General features: G+C 36.3%; 4 protein-coding genes across 4 annotated transcripts; 2 read left to right on the forward strand and 2 right to left on the reverse strand.

Annotated features, from left to right (window-relative positions):
• The first annotated feature begins 809 nt into the window (after positions 1-809).
• On the forward strand, positions 810-2,143 carry LOC148696079 (uncharacterized). Its single transcript, XM_088696152.1, has 2 exons — positions 810-1,433; positions 2,060-2,143. Exons 1-2 carry the CDS (start codon positions 810-812, stop codon positions 2,141-2,143), a joined length of 708 nt encoding a protein of 235 aa, XP_088552278.1.
• Positions 2,144-2,747: 604 nt separating this feature from the next.
• Positions 2,748-4,636, reverse strand: LOC148696080 (MYB-like transcription factor 4). The gene is made up of 3 exons (XM_088695299.1): positions 4,391-4,636; positions 3,882-4,011; positions 2,748-3,075 (listed from the first exon to the last, which is right to left on the reverse strand). The coding sequence occupies exons 1-3, from the start codon at positions 4,518-4,520 to the stop codon at positions 2,748-2,750; spliced, it is 588 nt and encodes a 195-aa protein (XP_088551425.1). The 5' UTR covers positions 4,521-4,636.
• Positions 4,637-9,370: 4,734 nt separating this feature from the next.
• On the reverse strand, positions 9,371-11,533 carry LOC137711662 (MYB-like transcription factor 4). The gene is made up of 3 exons (XM_068450917.2): positions 11,068-11,533; positions 10,652-10,781; positions 9,371-9,944 (listed from the first exon to the last, which is right to left on the reverse strand). Exons 1-3 carry the CDS (start codon positions 11,189-11,191, stop codon positions 9,647-9,649), a joined length of 552 nt encoding a protein of 183 aa, XP_068307018.2. The 5' UTR covers positions 11,192-11,533; the 3' UTR covers positions 9,371-9,646.
• Positions 11,534-14,947: 3,414 nt separating this feature from the next.
• On the forward strand, positions 14,948-18,580 carry LOC137710723 (actin-interacting protein 1-2). The gene is made up of 6 exons (XM_068449830.2): positions 14,948-15,496; positions 15,622-15,783; positions 15,911-16,097; positions 16,249-16,671; positions 16,818-17,225; positions 17,822-18,580. The coding sequence occupies exons 1-6, from the start codon at positions 15,102-15,104 to the stop codon at positions 18,077-18,079; spliced, it is 1,833 nt and encodes a 610-aa protein (XP_068305931.2). The 5' UTR covers positions 14,948-15,101; the 3' UTR covers positions 18,080-18,580.
• Positions 18,581-18,705: the final 125 nt, after the last annotated feature.

The following is an 18,705-nucleotide window of genomic DNA, read 5'->3' on the forward strand; positions in this document are numbered from 1 at the left end:
GTATAATAAGGCCATGGAATCAAATTAATTAGGTAATTTAGGTTATAAAATTTGAGTTGGAATGGTGGTTACAAATTAGGGTTTGGTCTATGCACGTGGGTGGCCGAAACGAGACTTATTCACCAACATATTCAACTACCAATTAATACGGTAATGGACAGAATTTGAGAAGAATCCCTAGCTTAGCGCCTGCAATTTTAAACCTGGGCATGCAGTAGGTCTACCAAATGCGTGTAAATTCTATATATGAGCTTCCGCCCTTTACTTACATGATATGTGCTTGATGCATTATGATCCATAAACAATATATATATATATATATATATATATATGTATGTATGTATTTATTGTCCTTCAACACCATCAATATATATATATATATGTATGTATGTATTTATTGTCCTTCAACACCATCAATACTCCACAAAACTTCAACCGCACGTGATCTACCTATCTTGTACATTTCGTAGTTAGCTAACTACGATATTACTGGCTGGTAGTACTTCTACATTTATCACATTTTTTGTATCATATTTGTACCATCTTTCTCATAAAGTTAAGATCAACCAACACATGTGAATCACATTTTTATTAAAAAGATGGTGCAAATGTTGCAACATCATTTTTTATTACCCGACGGCGCATGCGAGTGGTGACCTTTTTTGGTATGTGTGGGGCATGATGATGAAATGGAGGATCACTTATTTTCAGGTGTGAATTTAGTCGAGTTCTTTGGTTTTGCTGCCCTCTCCAGCTTGATTCCATGGCGTTAATTTGGGGGATCTGACTTTCGTGATGGGTGGAACAAGATGTATGAAAGGTTCAAAGATGAGGAGAGAAGTGAGGAGATATTTCAAGAAGTGGTTTTTGTCCTATGGAGAATTGGCAGAAGTAGAAATGCTGCTGTCTTCAAAGGAGATTTGAAAAACCCAATGGAGGCCATGGTGATTTTAAGACAACACCTTCAGGAATATAGGGATGCTCAACCTACCAAAAAGGTGCTGACACCAATTGGTCAGGCCATTTTAGAGGATGAATTTGCTGGGGCAAGGGTGCGATGGAGGAGGCCTTTATTTGGTACGTTGAAGGTGATTTGCGACGGGGCTTGGAGTGCGAAGACGATGCGGGGAGGTTATGGATGGGTTATGAGGGACTTTGCAGGTATACTGAAGATGACGGGAGGGGCGGGAGGCTACTTTTTCAATAATGCTGCGGTGGTGGAAGCAGCTACAGTTCGTGCTGCGCTGATTTTCTGCTGGGAACAAGGATGCTCGAAGGTTGAGATAGAGTCTGATGCTCAATCTTTAGTTAAGATGATCAATGGAGAGGTTTCTACGGATGCTACTTTCGACTGTAATTTATTCTTAACCCCTCAACTAGAGGAGGTAAAGTTTCTGTTTGTCCCGCGGAGTGGCAATATGGCTGCTCATGCGGTTTCTTCACATACGCCCAGCGCATGTTTTTAGCTTTTTATGTTTTTTTTTATTTAATTTTTTTGTCTTTATCATTAAATAAAATTAGTGAATGATTTATAATTAAAATATAAAGATTTGAAAGTTCTTTTTATTAATTTTTTTTATTTTATATTATATGTAAGGCAGCTAGGCGATATTCACCTTGTAAGTTACTGATCACCAGAAATTTACTTGAGGTCAAGCATACATTAATTTTTGTAATTTTTTTTGTGCAATTTTATATGTATATATGTTTCTCAATCGACCGGCCTTCTCAACCTTCTAATATTCAGATATATAGAATATTAACTTAGATTTTCGTCAATTGGCAAGTCTTTCGCTAGGGATATTGTGGTCTACAAGATTAGCTGCAGCTCCTGCCTTATCTACTTGTTGCCTAAAGTGTCACGTGTCAGTCATATAAAAAGAGTAAAGGCTTGGGTTCTTGTATCACCATAAATAATATAAAATTCTCGTTTCAATACAAACAAAATAATAACCTGGCTACCTTAGTTTGAACAGTAGCTAAATTCTCTGTTGTATCACCTGACATAATCTATAAGTCGTGATGAATTGTTGTATTCTTAAGGCATGTGTATATGCAGACACGTATAGACTTGGTTCGGTATCATGGCGGGGCATATGTACTGGCGTCCACAGTAGTCGACCTGCAAGCAGATTCATTTTAAAGAAACTAACGAAAAGTTAAGAAAAAGTTTTACTTTTAATGAAAGAATGATAAATAAAAGTGTATTGAATAGTATCAAGAAAAAGTAAAAATATGATTATTCGTTAAAAGTGAACAGTACAATGAGCGTTTTGTTAAAAGTCCCTTAATTTTACCGTTCCACCTATAGTTAGGAATTAATTCTTTGGATAAAAGAGAAAAGCGGCATAAAAATTGACTGAGTGTGAGTGTGAGTGTAACTGTAAGAAATTTGTAACTCAGTCAATTTCTTACATTAATTAGTTAAAAGTTGACTGAGTTACAAATTTCTTACAGTTTTCAGTTTTTTACATTAATAGTTAGGAGTGTGAGTGTAACTGTAAGCTATTTCGTAAAATCTACAAGTTACGCAATCATAATCTAATAAACATTTATTTGAGAAAACCTTGGAGCCAGCATAGCAAGAAATGCGTCCAGCTAACCACATTCTTAATTTCTCTCTCAAGTCTCCATTACATAACTATTGAACCAACTAATTCTGCTTTTTTGCTAGTCCTATTTAGCATGAAAAAAACTATCTCTAGCTATTAAAGATTTGAACTATGACTAAAGAGAAAATCAACTAATTAACTTGGAGGGCCAATCGTGATATCAAGATTGAGGTCAGGCAAACCACTGCAGCTTGTGTTGCTTTCCAGGCCACTGGTAGAATCTGACAATGGTTTAATTTGATCAGAGTCTTTATCCCCTTGAGAATCAACAGGTTCAGAGGGATAATTTACTTTTCTGGAGCCAAATGATGGTTTTGTAAGGCCAATATTGTGTGTGTGTCCTATGCGATGGTTATTGGGGTCAACTCCCATTTGTATCAGTTTTCTCCTTAGATGAGTGTTCCAGTGATTCTTCACTTCATTGTCAGTTCGTCCCGGCAATCTTCCAGCAATTAACGACCACCTATTTGAATTGTACAAGTATAAATACATGATCAGTATATAGTCCAGCAATTGGTACTTTAATTAGCGAATGAAGAAGACCTACCTACCTATATATATGGCTATATTTAGGGACCTCAAATAACTATTTGATTTTTTGGAAACTGAAAACCAAATCAACATCCCTTAACTATTCAACTTAACGTATATATACACACATTTCCATATATATGTATATTATTGGATAAGTATGATTTGCTTTGTCAGGAGTGCCACATGTGCAACAATAACTTGTGTCTTAAGCCAATGTATTTGAGCTGTTAGTATAAATACTATTTTTCCTCCTTATATTGTCGGTTAATTACTATGTATTCTAAAAAATATAGTTAATGAGAAATATTGAAGTTTGCCCTCTTTCTTCTCTGTTAAGCGTTCTTCTTCAATTCCTTGAGATCATATTCTGAGATGGTGATGGTTAAGATATATATGTGTGTGTATGTATGAAGAAGAAGTTATGCAATAGAAAGGAGCTTGCATTATCAATTAGGTTTTCGTTGCAGTTTATTCAGATTCTAACAAATGTACAAGGTTCCAATGAGAAAAAGTGAGACCTTTTGAAAATTATTTTGCCCCCTGATATTCCACCCTATCAAAATATTCCCTTTTTCCATTTGCTGCTGGGAATTTTTTAGACACACTACTACTGCATGTCTGTGATAGAGAGATGATTATCTTTTATTCAAAATTTTCCCTCTTTTCTTCATTTTCTCAAATGTTATCAACATATTGTATAATATAATTTTATAAAAGATGCCACGGGCAGTATACCTGTTTCCAAGAAGTGCATGGAGCCTAATGATTAGGTCCTCTTCATCTTCACCAAAGTTGCCACGTTTCACGGTTGGCCTTAGATAATTTACCCATCTTAATCTACAGCTCTTTCCACAACGAAGCAAGCCTGTACCATTATTAATTTCAAAATATGATCAACAATTAAAATTAATGAAAAATAAGGAACCATAATATAATAAATATATGTATTATATAAATATTTTTCAAGCAACAAATTATAAGTTCTAAATTAATTGAGAACTGCATGAGTATGTGTGTATGTGAGTGAATTTGTGCATGTTAGTGCTTTTTTTTTTCTTTCTTACCAACAATATTACTACTCTAAATTACATTAAGAGAGGAAGATGGTTAAATCCAAGAAGCAGTGGGGTGTAAAAACAAAAACCCTAAGAACCTCAATCCACGGGAGCAATCCACTGCTTGAACATGTTTTTGGTTGATTGGGTTAATTTTGTAAGTTCAAGAGGAAGTGCATGTATATATACCTGCAGCTAGTGGAAGGGAACTCCAGATTCCTTCACCATTTTTTTCAACATATTGAGTGAGCTTCTCATCTTCTTGCTTCGACCATGCTCCTTTTTTCGTCTTTCTCTTCTCACAGCAAGGTTTCCTCATTACAGTAGTAGTATTGAAGTTCTTACAGCAAGTGCACAGAGAGAGAGAGAGAGAGAGAGAGAGAGAGAGAGAGAGAGAGAGAGAGAGAGAGAGAGATCACTCAAGGTGCCCAAGTGAAGGGGGTAGAGAACTATATAACAGAGTTTTCCGACTTCGCTTGACTTACAGTTGTGAAATTTAACTACACTTCATCTGTCGAGGGTTTGGTGTGTGTGACGGTGTCTGGTTCTACTTCAAAATGTGATATTTCTATGTCTTTGACACATTTCCAAATACGAAAGGCCTTCATGTTAATTAAAAAGTGAGTGTAAATGATATTGGAGGCTCCATGATATTGCGTATACTTAGTTTGTTCAACTAAAAAATAAAAACAAAGCATTTTTTCTATTCAACAACTGTGGTACTACATGATATTTGTTTGAGATGAATTTTATGATAAGAGAAGGGATCTTGCATTGCATGTGCTTATAAGTAGTTGGGTTATTTCCCATACTGCCGCTTGATTTTATTGTGGAACTTCAATTTCTTCATGGTATCAGAACAGGTTGTCCCACGTGTTAAATCCAGTGGCCGCACGTGCTCCATGTCACCCCATTTGTGTTGTTCACATGTTTTAGTTGAAAATTCACCACACGTGAGGAAACGTGTTGAGATGAATTCCACATTAATTGATGAGAGAATGATCTTAAATAGGCCTATAAGTAATTGGGCGCTACTCCCCATATTAATTGTCAATAAATTTTATGATAAAACCTTAATTTCTAATGTACTATGTGGACTTAAAGTTAATAATACATGGCCTAAACATTGTTTATTAATGAAACAGATCAACTCAAATCTCTGCTTGGTCACTTCATCTTTGATGCCCACGTAATTAGTATTTTTAGTGGATGAGAATTCTCCGTCTCTTTTTGTCTCTGCCTGCATACAAATGGATTTTGAACGAGGAAACCGAAGAGAGAATCCTCGCCCATTTTTTGTTGTACATTCATAAGTCGGTACTACTGAAACAAAGGGATGGATTATGATAAAAATATAAAAACACAGAAACCATGAGGGAGTCTAGCCAACAAGTCTCATAGTCAACTGGGAGTTGAATGGTAGATACGCTGGTGATCTTTACGGGTAATTTTCATAGGGCACACGTGTTCCTGCTGCGATTCCCAAGTGTACCAACATTTGACACCATTTATAGAATGAATGAAAACGAATAACTTTTCAAGAAAGGTCAACGTAAATATATATCGAAAAGCCCAAACTTTAGATTTCATCAGTGACATTTAAAGGTTTAGAATACCAAGCAAAACTGGATTTCAGATTCTGGCCAAAGAAAATGATAAAATTTTCGAGCATACAAATAGTAGGCATGGGCAAACCCTAAATCATATTATATTCATCGAACTTTACAGTCATAATTTCTTTATGAGGTATTTATCAATTTATCCTCTGAACTTGTAAGGATTGACCAATTTCCTCCCTCAACTCTCATAATCAGTCAATTTGCATCCTAATGTTAATTTTTTTAATTTTCCATCTATTTTTCCATTGTAGGTATCTGCATGATTGCCTTTAAAGGGTAAAAAAGTCATTTTCCTACACCTTCTATCTTCTTCCTTTTCAAACTTTCTCTTGTTCTTCCTTTTCTCTAAGCCGAGCCCATGATTGCTGCCAACGCCTCCCTCCTCCGCTGTTTGCAGCCCCAGTCCATTTGATATGCTGCTTTTGCAGTTTGCAGCTGCCCACACCTCGTTGCCTCCTCCCTCGTCCTCGTCTACCTCTGTTAAGGTGTAGGGAAACCTACTTAACAAAAAATGACAGTAGGGTGCAAATTGACTTTTTTTTGCCCTTCAAAAGCAGTCATGCGGATACCTACTCAATGGAAGAATAGATGGAAAATTAAAAAAATTAACAGTAGGGTGCAAATTGACTAATTATGAGAGTTGAGGGGGAAAATTGGCCAAAATTAAAGTTGAGGGGGGAAGTTGACTAATTATGAGAGTTGAGGGAGGAAATTGGTCAATGATCACAAGTTCAAGGGTAAATTGATGAATACCTCTTTCTTTATTATGTTGTTGCATGCATACCCAGGTCTTTCTTCTTTTTCTTCCCTTTTTTCTTCAGACTGTATATGCATGCACGGGTTTAAAAGGAATATATAGTTATTTCAAATTGGAAAACATATTTGTTATTGCAAATATATATAATTTACCAGAGTGTAGAGTTTGTAGAGAGTAGGCATGAACGAAAGGAATTGAATTTTACTACTTTGTTTTGGGAATCTGAGCAAACTTATCACATTCAAGAAAGTAGTGTGCCTCTAACAAAGACAAATTTTGAAATTGTGCTATTTCCATTGTGCCCTTAGGCCTTAGCGCAATTGTATTGTAGCGTCAAAATTTTTTATTTTTGGATTAAGTACCTAAAACCTCACAATCTTTTAGTATCATTTCAAATTGGTTTCAATATTTTTAAACATTCCAAACCAGTACCCAATTTATTGAAAATGACACATCAGTTAAGCCCCAATTGATTTTCAAACATAGATCATATTCAAAACCTACCAAGTAGATACGTATATCATGGTCCACATTAATATTAGTTGCTTCAAAATCTAAACTTCAAATGTAGACTATATAATATGGAATCCAATGATCAAACGGGTATTAGATTGAATCGAAAATGCACCCAAATTGAAATTACATCAGGAGGGCAATTTCCTTACAAAGAAAGGGTTAAGAATTCAGATAGGGTTTCAAGGAGCTTGTTTCTACTTATGTGATTTCCTCATTCCCCGACTCCCGGCTCATAAGGCTTCCAATTATTCTTTGTGTGTGGTGAAGATTGTGGTGGCCACATAATGGCAGTTCATACAATTTCAGCAACTTCCACGACCTCCTCCAGATGTTAGCGGCTTGAGTTGTAGGATGAAGTTGGTGGTTTTCTTATGGGTTTGGAGATGATGGCCTAATGGGGGTGGTGGTGATTGTTAATTGGTGGATGCTATGCTTTCATGACATTCTATTGATTTTGGAGACAAAGTAAGCCCTAGTTAATTTAACAGATTTTTAATTGGGGCTTAACAAATGTGACATTTTTAAGAGGTTGGGTACTTGTTTGGAATGTTTAAAAAGGTTGAGACCAATTTGGAATGACACTAAAATGGTTGGGGGTTCTAGGTACTTAAACCTTCTTTTTTTACACAGACAAAGGGTCGGTGATTTGTAAAAACAAAAAAATGGGTTAAGAGTCTAAGACCTCTTCTGTAATTCTTCAAAGAGGCATGGCATGCTCTAAACTTTGGACAATGTAGCGCTTTCCCTCCAAAGCCAACTGAGGTCCCAGCCTCCTCTCTAGGGAAGTCCAGAACAAGCTATCCAAGAATCAATCTTTTAAGAGACGATTGATCTTGTAGAACTATTAAAGCAGGCCGTATCCAAGAAGGTTTGAAACAAAATATGCATACAACTTTTAGGTGAAAAGTCAAAATCAGCATCAAGAAAAAGGTTGGAAATTGGAATCAAGCTACATCATGTCATTCTTTGAACATTAGAATGAACATGAGGTAAGGTAGATTGGTGATCAAATATTCTTTATGTTCATATATGTAAACCATCTGGAAAATCCTCCGTTGTAGGACATGCTGTTGATAATATATGGGAAAGAGATCAGAGTATCCGATTAGTTTGGGTAATATTTTCAAGTAATCGACGTATAGTCAAAAGTTCACAGCTACGAAAATTGTTATATCGGTCCGAGCAATAGTCGCATTTACTAGTTCGTTTTCTTCTGAACTTGATACAGTGCATGCACCGGTTTTTACCAAGCACCAAAAAAAAAAAAAAAAAAAAAAAAAAGGCATTCCCAACGAATACATATAGACACAAACATATAAATGAATTTTGTAGGTTTGTGGAAGGTAAGTAGTAACTACAGTTGTCCTAGGGCAAACTGTTTTGACAGAAGTTCTTTGGGAAGGTCGAGAGATAAGGCAAAAGAAAAGGCAAAGTGACGCGGAATTGAATTTGCTGGACATGAAGAGAAGATGTGATATTAGACTACATGATACATCTTGCTCCCAACAAAAAAAATATTGAATCCGCTGTTGTGGTTGTGTTTCCCTTCCATTCTTTTAACAATTATAAAAAGTAAAGAAGCTAGATTTTTACCGCGTTCAAGTTTGTAGCTTTCAGCTGCTAGCTTGTTCTTCTTTTTCATTGTTTCGAAAGTAGATTCTTGACCAAAAACCATGTCTAGGCAAGGAGATCTCCATTAAAGTAAAATTTAAAAAGTGATAGGGAGCGATTATATAGTTTAAGCATGGAAGAACGTGTTACGTACACTAATAGTCACATTCTTTAGCTAATTGAGTTCTCTCATTCTGAAATAGCTAATGGTTAATGTACCATACTTCTTAAGGAGTGAGCCATGCATGCATGGACAGTACATGATACAAAAGATATATATATTGCCAAACCAGTTGCATATACTATCGCAATATAAATCTCAATCGATATATATCGTAATCAAAACGAAATACATTTCATCATACATATAGTATAGGACAAACCTTTCCCCTTCAAATTCCAACATCAAGCATTTCTCATTACTGTAACGGGGAGGTACAAGAGATGAACCCTTACCTCTTTCAAGGGATTTCAAATATTAGAACTGATATTGTATATATGTGTATACATATATATGCATACATATATATATATATATATATATATATAATATCTAACTTTTCCCTATATATAAACAGAGAGCGCAGAAAGAGAGATTTTGGGCAAACTCATACTTACCTAGCTAGCCATACACATATACAACTAGGATCTTAGCAGTCAGGTGCATGCCAAATTACTTTTATCTCTTTTCTTTTGCCAAATTTCCAATTGTACACACAGTGATAACTAGCTGTGTCCAAATTAATTACGTACACACCTTTATACTAGTCGACCAGACTAGTCATAATTAAAGCCAAACCCACGTACCCAAGCACCATTGTCTAAAAGAAGCCCTGGAGGTGGTGGGGTGTATATACTTAAACTAGACACTATAGTTATATGATACTTTTTTGTTTAAGTCTAGATATATCATGTACTTTTCTCCCTCTCTTCCAAAAACAATTAGAGTGAGAGGTCGAGATTCAGGTCGGGCAACCCGCTTTTGTTGCTGTGAATTTCAGCACCAGTACTCATGGAATCCGACGGCAACGCAAATGATATTGGTGTACTGGTATCAGGCTGCAGTAGTGGCACACTAGCAGTAGTGCCTCTTCTCAAGTGAGGATCATTGTGGTGATGGGGTTTTTTGGGATCAAGAGTTCTTCCCATCTTTAATAACTTTTTCCTTATATGAGTGTTCCAGTAATTCTTCACCTCATTGTCCGTCCTTCCCGGCAGTCTTCCGGCTATCAGTGACCACCTAGGTAAATTCACGAATATAGCATACATACATATATTAGTCCTCATATATCAAATATATGTTTAGGTTTTATATTAATTCTCTCTAGTTAAAAATAAATAAAATAAAATAATAAAAAAGCATCTTTAAGTATGAATTTGACTTAGGGTGATGTCAATATAATTATAATTTAAACTAACATGAAGTAAGTTTTGACTTTGGTGTAGGGGAAGCACTACACTAACCAACCCAGGCGTACACCCTAAAGTACGAACTAATTAAAGCCAATCGTTTTTCTTGGTTCTAAAAAATTAATATGTATAATTAAATTATAGACTAAGTATACAATTTAATTAAGGTATACACACACACACACACACACACACACACACACACACACACACACACACACACACACACACATATACAGATATGGTTATTGTAATTAGGGATATCCTTATGTTCAAAAAAAAAAAAAAAAAAATTAGGGATATCCAAATTTGTAATTATATAACTATATATGTATTGGAAAGAAAGTTAAATATATATGATTGTTTCCAAACTCAATTAAATCACCCTGAAACTCTCTTTTTAGTTAGGTTGTTTGGGCAATCGTGTTATTGAAAAATTAATTTAGGGAAAGGGGGTTATATATATATATATATATATATATATATATATATATATATATGTATGTATGTATGTATATATGGACTGAGTTTGTATACCTATTCCCAAGGAGCGCATGAAGCCTGATGATGAGGTCCTCTTCATCTTCTCGAATACTTTCGCGTTTAAGATCTGGCCTTAGATAGTTTATCCACCTCAGTCGACAACTTTTACCACACCGACTCAACCCTAGTCATGAATCATCATTAAACAATAATATTATTCAACATATACATGATCTTTGAAAAGCTACATATCATCGATTTATATATATAACACCTCTTTTTCCCCAATATTATTCGCTATTTATCTACTCAATCATGAATCAATCGTTTACTTCCCTGATCATGATCATATATATTCATATAGATCATAGATGCTAAAGTTGCAAAATAGTATATATTTTAGCTATAGACACCGATCAAGCAGTAAAAGTCGAAGAAATCTGGAAGATAAATTTGTAGTATACACCCACCTGCAGCCTTAGGAAGAGAATTCCAACAACCTTCGCCATGTTTCTGGATGTAGTCAATGAGTTTCTGATCTTCTTGCTTAGACCATGCTCCTTTGTTTATCTTCTCATAACAAGGCTTCCTCATTGATCAGAAACCCTAGCTAGCAAATTTAGAACCACAACAATATATAATCAAAGAGAGAGATGGAGATATTAGATATATATGTCTATATATATATATATATATATAAAGTTCCTGTCTTCCTGATGTGAGAGAGAGAGAGAGAGAGAGAGAGAGAGAGAGAGATCTAATGCCGAGGCCCCATGACTATAGCAGTAGATCGAAGGAAACATGAAGATGTATAATATTATATAAAGCATTCCGTGTGTGTGCGTGTGTGCATGGTAGGGGAGAGTTTGGAGGACCTTCCAAGTTTAGATGGACTGGTTGTTTTTACCCAAGTGTGTGTATGTGTGTGTGTGTGTGTGTGTGTGTGTTTTTTTTTATGTGTCTGTGAATGGCAAAGATGTGCTTGGTTTGGTGAGGTGAGAATGTGCACCACTTACCCTTTGACCTTTTCCACCTGCTAGCTAACCTACTTTTTAAGTGGGTAGGCCCCGAAAGTCTCTAGTTTTCCTCGGCCACCATTAAATCTTGATGGAGCTTTTGTGCTAGTTATTGTACCAGAAATTTGAAGTATTTCCTTAAAGCTCAGTGTTTTTTTTTAAAGCTCAGTTTCGACAAACTTTATGATTATCAAATGCTAGGTAAATTAAATTTGTAGGTTAAATTTGAAAACTAAATGATTTGTCATTAATAAAAAATAAGCACGTTAATCAATATTTAAGTAATAATCTAATAATCAACTTCTATGTTATTTAGTTTACTAAATTTGGTTTGTAAATTTAGTCTCCCAAGCAATACCCTTACCAAATAATTCATTGTAATTAAGAGTAATGTTAGCGAGACTAAATTTGTAGACCAAATTTTGAAAACTAAATAACACGGAAGTTGATAATTGGTTTATCATTTAAGCATTGATAAACGTGTTCATTCTTATTGATGACACATCATTTAGTTAGCAAATTTAATCTCTCTAACATTACTCTTGTAATTAATTACGAATTTTAATTAAATAATTGAAATTTTATGGATAACATATTGGTAAGGTAATTAAGTGATGTTTCTTGTGGAAGGGTCAATAGCTTTCATTGAACGGGGTTGTAACTTTTGTTCTACAAAGTTAATCAAGCATTTTTGCTTGAAAAAGAATAAAACGTATGATAGTGTGTATATAGTTGTCTTGAAATACTACCACAGTGGTCTCTTGTTGAAAGTAAGTTTCTCTCTGTTATAGGTAAGACCATAATTTGGGGATGATGATGGTTCAAATATTCTCAAGTCAATTTGTGCTCTTACAATAGAAAGTTAAAATGTATGACATTATTTTGGGATATTACCACAAGAACATTTTGTTGGCGGATCCAGAATTTTAAGATCGGGGAATCCCAATGTAAAAGGTCCAACAAATAATATTACAATTTACAAAGTCTAAACCATAAGCTTTTTTTTTTTAGCAATGTCATTTATATAAAATGACAATCCGTTCCCTCAATTTATGAGTCTATTAATAGCTTTTTTATATCCGCTCCTTCAAAAAATCCGACCAATCCACTAAAAAGTAGTATGACAAAGCAAGAACAACGACATTCAAAGGAATAGAGAGAATTTTATATGAGTCTTCTTCCTCACGAGGAGTTTGCTACAAGTCTGCAACTCATTCACCCTCATTGAATAAAATTGCTTATACTATAACCCCATAACTATAAGACGTTTAACAATACAACTAAAACTGCTTGGTCTGTAGAACATATAGCCCTAGAAATAGAATGGTCTTCCCTTCCAAAACATTTGGAAGGTCTTCAAAAGACTTCTATAGGCGCTTTTCTCAGACCTTGGATGGTCTGGAGACCACCCAGATCCCTCTATGGATCCGCCCATACGCAAGTTTTTCTTAATTGTTTTTTTTTTTGTCAAAAAGTTTTTCTTAGTTGTTGGTAAGCCCTATTTTGGGGATGACAATCTTTCAATTCAATGACCAATGTAATACCGTACTATTTATCGATATCAATAACCTCCAAAATAACTACTTGTCATCCCCCAATCCCCCTCTTCTCATACAGTAACAGCATGGTTGGGTCTTGCTTGGAGGAGACCCAAGCCCAATCTTGCTCATCCAATTAATTTAATTTAAATTGATCATGCAAGCACGAAACACAAAATTACGAAAAAATAAACTCTTATTTACTCCAATGCTCCTCAAGACTCATACTTGCTTTCAATTTGCCCCCTGAAATTCATTTCTCGCACTTTACCCCCATAATTATACAACATCTCTCACTACGCCGCATTTTCGTTTAAGTTTGTAAAAGATCTCTGACACCTTTTGCTTTCGCACAATTGAGACCCACTTGCCTATAATTTTATTTATTTTTTGGTCGAAAGGGACCCATTTGCCCATTAATTCGTTGCGTTCCCTTTCTTCTAATCCATCAAATCAGTGGATCCGTGCTATCGAAATTTGATCAAACGGCTGAAGTTATTATAACTTTTAAAATGGACCCCTATTTGTAACCGTTAGATCAAATTTTAATGGCATGGATCCATTGATTTGATGGATTAGCTAGAAGAAATCTGATCCGCCATAGAAAAGCAGCCATGGCGGCTTTCTCCCCCATCACCCACCCCTACTTCTTCTTTGGTCGAAAGAGCCTGACTTACTGTCATCTTCTTAAGATCACACCCTAATTAGTACCAGCATTCGCAATTGTGCTTACTTGAGAGTTTGAGCAACATCTCCACAAAGAAATCGCTCCATTTTTAGACCATAATTGTAAAAAAAAAAAAAAAAAAAAAAAAAAAAAAAAAAAATCATTTGATAATGTGAATTCACTTAATCGTGAAAATGACAACGTTAAACCTATTATTTTTGACATATGAACCACATAAGAGCTACGTAAGCCATTTTAACACTTGTTTAGCTGAATGAATGAAAATGAGCATAGTGAAAGAGAATGCTATGAGAGATTAAGTGGCACATAATGAGTCTTACGTGACAAAATGAAAATAAGTATGTGTTTTGTGGGGCAATGGGTAAATAACAAAAAAAAAAAAAGCAAAAAGGAGGAGACAAAGACAATTCTTTATCGAGAAATGATCTTTGTCGAATCCTTTTTATGAAGATCTCAGAGATCCTTTAATTGCATTCGTTCATTGTGCGATCAGTTTTCGTCAGACAACATCTCCACAAAGAAATCGCTCCACTTTTAGACCATAATTGTAAAAATAAAAAAAAAAAATAAAAAAAAAATTCATTTGATAATGTGAATTCACTTAATCAGGAAAATGACAACGTTAAACCTATTATTTTTGACATATGAACTACATAAGAGCTACGTAAGCCATTTTAACACTTGTTTAACTGAAAGAATGAAAATGAGCATAGTGAAAGAGAATGCTATGAGAGATTAAGTGGCATATAATGAGTCTTACGTGACAAAATGAAAATAAGTATGTGTTTTGTGGGGCGATGGGTAAAAAACATAAAAAATAAAAAAAAAAGTAAGAAGGAGAAGACAAAGACAATTCTTTATTGAGAAATGATCTTCGTCGGATCCTTTTCATGAAGATCTCAGAGATCTTTTAATTACATTCGTTCATCGTGCGATCAGTTTTCGTCAGGTTTTATTTATATTCAATTTTAAATAAAAAAATTTACAATAATTTTTTATCGCATGATGTACGATGAAGGGATGTGATTTAAAAATTTCCAGGATGCTTGCAAAATGAATATAACGAGGATCCTCTCTTCTTTATCTTGGATCTGACGACTCCCACACCAACACGTTTCCCCGTCCACTTTCCCTTTTGAACATTTCCAAAACTCGCACAGCGCTACACTGGCATCCATCATCACTCTATCCGTACCCCCCACCGCCTATATATACCCGGCGCTTTTAAATCCCCACTTCTCACTTTTCCCAAAATCCCAAAAATGACCCCCCAGCTCACCGAGGCCTACGCCTGTGTCCCGTCAACGGAGCGCGGCCGTGGGATTCTGATCTCCGGCGACCCCAAATCGGACAAGCTCCTCTACACCAATGGAAGATCCGTAATTATCATGAGCCTCCAGAACCCCCTTGACGTCGCCGTTTATGCCGAGCACGCTTATCCCGTCACTGTTGCCAGGTTCTCCCCCAACGGCGAGTGGATCGCGTCCGCCGACGTCTCCGGAACCGTCAGGATATGGGGTACCCACAACGACTTCGTGTTGAAGAACGAGTTCAAGGTCCTCTCGGGTCGGATCGACGACCTCCAGTGGTCCCCTGACGGGTTGAGGATCGTTGCTTCCGGCGAGGGCAAAGGGAAGTCTTTCGTTCGCGCGTTCATGTAAGCGTCGTCGTCTTGATTGTTCAATTTAAAATTTGTGAAATGGGTTTTCTTTTTTGGTGGATTTTCCGGCATTTTGTGTTTGGTTAGTGGGAAAATTGACGGAATTTGAATGGATTGAATAGGTGGGATTCGGGCTCAACTGTTGGGGATTTTGATGGGCACTCGAAGCGTGTGTTAAGCTGTGCGTTTAAGCCGACGAGACCCTTTCGAATCGTCACTTGTGGGGAGGATTTCTTGGTGAATTTCTACGAAGGACCGCCTTTCAAATTCAAGCTGTCTCTCAGGTTTGTTCTTTAACATAATTTAGCTCGAAATCTTATTGATTTAATCACATTGTAATTATGTATGTCTGTGTGTGTGTTTATGTTGCTGCCCTGACTCGAAATATTTTATTGATTTTTCGATGTTTAGGGATCATTCGAATTTTGTAAATTGTATAAGGTTCTGTCCAGATGGTAGTAAGTTTATCACTGTAAGCTCAGATAAAAGTGGTATTGTTTATGATGGAAAGACTGCGGAGAAGATCGGAGAGCTGTCCGCCGAAGATGGCCACAAAGGCAGCATTTATGCTCTTAGCTGGAGTCCTGATGGTAAACAGGTAAAACATTGGATTGGTAATTTCTACCCAAGAGTTATTGTTCATTTAGTCACCGTAACTGTATTATAAAGATTGCAATTTTGTGTCTTTTTATTTTGTCTGTGTTATAAACTTTCTTTGTGTTTGTTCCCTGATTGAATGTGCTGATTAGGTTCTGACTGTGTCTGCTGACAAATCGGCAAAAGTATGGGAGATATCTGAGGATAATAATGGGAAGCTGAGGAAAATGTTGCCGCCTCCTGGATCGGGTGGAGTGGATGACATGCTAGTTGGGTGTCTGTGGCAGAATGATCATATTGTTACGGTTTCTCTCGGAGGCTTCATTAGTATATTCTCAGCGAGCAACCTTGATAAAGCCCCTCTACTGATATCCGGACACATGAAGAATGTTACTTCATTAGCTGTTCTAAAGAGTGACCCAAAACTTATATTGTCTAGCAGCTATGATGGTCTCATTGTTAAATGGATTCAAGGTGCTGGATATGGTGGGAAGTTACAAGGGAAGGAAAATTCTCAGATAAAATGTTTAGCAGCTGTTGACGAAGAAATTGTTTCATGTGGATTTGACAATAAGGTGACAAAAATTGTGTACTCTTTTAGTCTCTCACAATTCAACAGTATATTCTTTACTTTTTATTCTATATGAATACTGTTTTGCGTCGTTTGGGTTTCACCTTATCTCAGTTTCTTTCCTCTTGCATTTTTCTTATGACTACCTAGGTTTGGAGAGTTCCTCTCCGCAGTGATCAATGTGGAGATGCAAAGGCTATTGATGTTGGAAGTCAGCCAAAGGACATAAGCCTTGCCCTTCTATCTCCTGAACTTGCTTTGGTTTCAACTGATTCTGGAGTTGTCATGCTCCATGGCACAAAAGTTCTGTCAACTATTAACCTTGGATTCACTGTGACTGCATGTACTTTATCACCGGATGGAAGTGAAGCCATTGTTGGTGGGCAGGACGGTAAACTGCATATGTATTCTGTAACAGGTGATACACTTAAGGAAGAGGCTGTTTTGGAGAAGCATCGGGGGCCCATTTCTGTCATACGCTACTCTCCTGATGTTTCTATGTTTGCATCAGGAGATTTGAACCGAGAAGCTGTTGTCTGGGACCGTGCCTCTCGAGAGGTAGTGTGCTCACTGTCCTCAGCCATTTTTTCAATTTCATCATTCTAATATTATAATCATTGTTCTGGTATTATTGACATTTATGGTGAAAAAGGATAAATAAGACGTGTTTTTGTTTGTCAATGCATGCGTGTGTAGAAGTTCTAGATGTATGCATCAATCCCTTATCAGCTGATCTTCTTTGTTTAACCAAATTTAGTCAAAATCAAATGTATGATTTGTAAGAGATATAAGTGTGATACAGGCAAATTGATCAAGTTCAACTGATAAAATCTATATCCCATTCGCTTGTCAGCAAGTATATCTTTCTTGCCAGCACACTTGTGACTTTCACATTTGAGTATAGCTTATGAAATGATAGATGTGCATATTGGAATGTCAAATAAATGATTATATATCTTTGCAAATTTTGTGTTGAGAACTTGGAATTTGATTTGTTAATAAATTAGGTAGTTGTGACGTGATCTTTCATCTTACTATAAAATTACGTTCGATAGATTATGTGGTTGCATACGGGAACTTTAGAACGACTCCTGCATATTGGCTATCGTTGAACTAATTCCTAGTAAACATTGTGCTTTATTTTCTTCTTCCAGATCAAGCTTAAGAACATGCTGTACCATACTGCCCGGATAAACTGCCTTGCTTGGTCTCCTGATAGCACGATGGTTGCAACTGGATCTCTTGACACGTGTGTTATCATATACGAAGTCGACAAGCCTCCAGCAAGCCGTACAACCATTAAGGGTGCAAACTTGGGTGGGGTGTACGGCTTAGCTTTCATTGATGAGCACACTGTGGTCAGCTCTGGTGAGGATGCATTTATTCGTGTCTGGAGGTTGACTCCGCAATGAAGAAACACGGAGGGCTTCTTAGCGTCAAGGAAAGAAGAAAGATGGGAGTGTTTTTTTTTTTTCTTCTGGATTTCATGGGTTTGCGAGTTTCGATACGATGGAAGGATGAGAAGGATACTTTCCATGAATTGTGAAGTATCAAGAAATAGTCTCTGTCGTCTGGTGCGTCACAAACGGCAGTGCATAGGCAAATTGGCCGTCTTTTTCCATGGCTCATGACCTTGCAGCTTGGAGTTGGTGGTTTAGTGATAAAAGTAGCCGCGAGTCGACTAGGTGTGTTGTTTTTCCTCGTGTGTCTAGTGTTTCCGCCGGCCGGCCAGCGATCGGGCACGCGATTATCAAATGCAGAATCAGAAGATCAAACTAAATTCAGCTGTGTTTCTTTGTTTTTCACCTTTTATGAATCCTTTGTTTGCTTGGTTTTTGTGTGGGGAAAGTTCTAAGTATTTAACTTTATGTTGTAATTATTTATTTGTTTATGGAATTACATTTTGTCATCAATTGTGCTCGGCAATGTGTTAAAGATTTAAAAAATTGGATGCGATGAGGATTCAACGGATAAATATTGATGACAAATCAATAAAAATATTGATCACAATGGTCAAAATCAAATACTGACGACAAAT

The sequence above is a fragment of the Pyrus communis genome, chromosome 6 (genome assembly GCF_041283825.1).
Source record: "Pyrus communis isolate YQ-2024b chromosome 6, ASM4128382v1, whole genome shotgun sequence".
Lineage (NCBI taxonomy): Eukaryota > Viridiplantae > Streptophyta > Magnoliopsida > Rosales > Rosaceae > Pyrus > Pyrus communis.

Coding starts and splice junctions, on each gene's coding strand:
- LOC148696079 (XM_088696152.1), top strand. CDS start 810: ATGTATGAAAGGTTCAAAGATGAGGAGAGAAGTGAGGAGATATTTCAA. Junction 1,434..2,059: donor GCAATATGGCTGCTCATGCG/GTTTCTTCACAT, acceptor GTGTATATGCAG/ACACGTATAGACTTGGTTCG.
- LOC148696080 (XM_088695299.1), bottom strand. CDS start 4,520: ATGAGGAAACCTTGCTGTGAGAAGAGAAAGACGAAAAAAGGAGCATGG. Junction 4,012..4,390: donor TTCCCTTCCACTAGCTGCAG/GTATATATACAT, acceptor ATAATGGTACAG/GCTTGCTTCGTTGTGGAAAG. Junction 3,076..3,881: donor CATGCACTTCTTGGAAACAG/GTATACTGCCCG, acceptor CAATTCAAATAG/GTGGTCGTTAATTGCTGGAA.
- LOC137711662 (XM_068450917.2), bottom strand. CDS start 11,191: ATGAGGAAGCCTTGTTATGAGAAGATAAACAAAGGAGCATGGTCTAAG. Junction 10,782..11,067: donor TTCTCTTCCTAAGGCTGCAG/GTGGGTGTATAC, acceptor ATTCATGACTAG/GGTTGAGTCGGTGTGGTAAA. Junction 9,945..10,651: donor CATGCGCTCCTTGGGAATAG/GTATACAAACTC, acceptor GAATTTACCTAG/GTGGTCACTGATAGCCGGAA.
- LOC137710723 (XM_068449830.2), top strand. CDS start 15,102: ATGACCCCCCAGCTCACCGAGGCCTACGCCTGTGTCCCGTCAACGGAG. Junction 15,784..15,910: donor AAATTCAAGCTGTCTCTCAG/GTTTGTTCTTTA, acceptor TTCGATGTTTAG/GGATCATTCGAATTTTGTAA. Junction 16,672..16,817: donor CATGTGGATTTGACAATAAG/GTGACAAAAATT, acceptor ATGACTACCTAG/GTTTGGAGAGTTCCTCTCCG.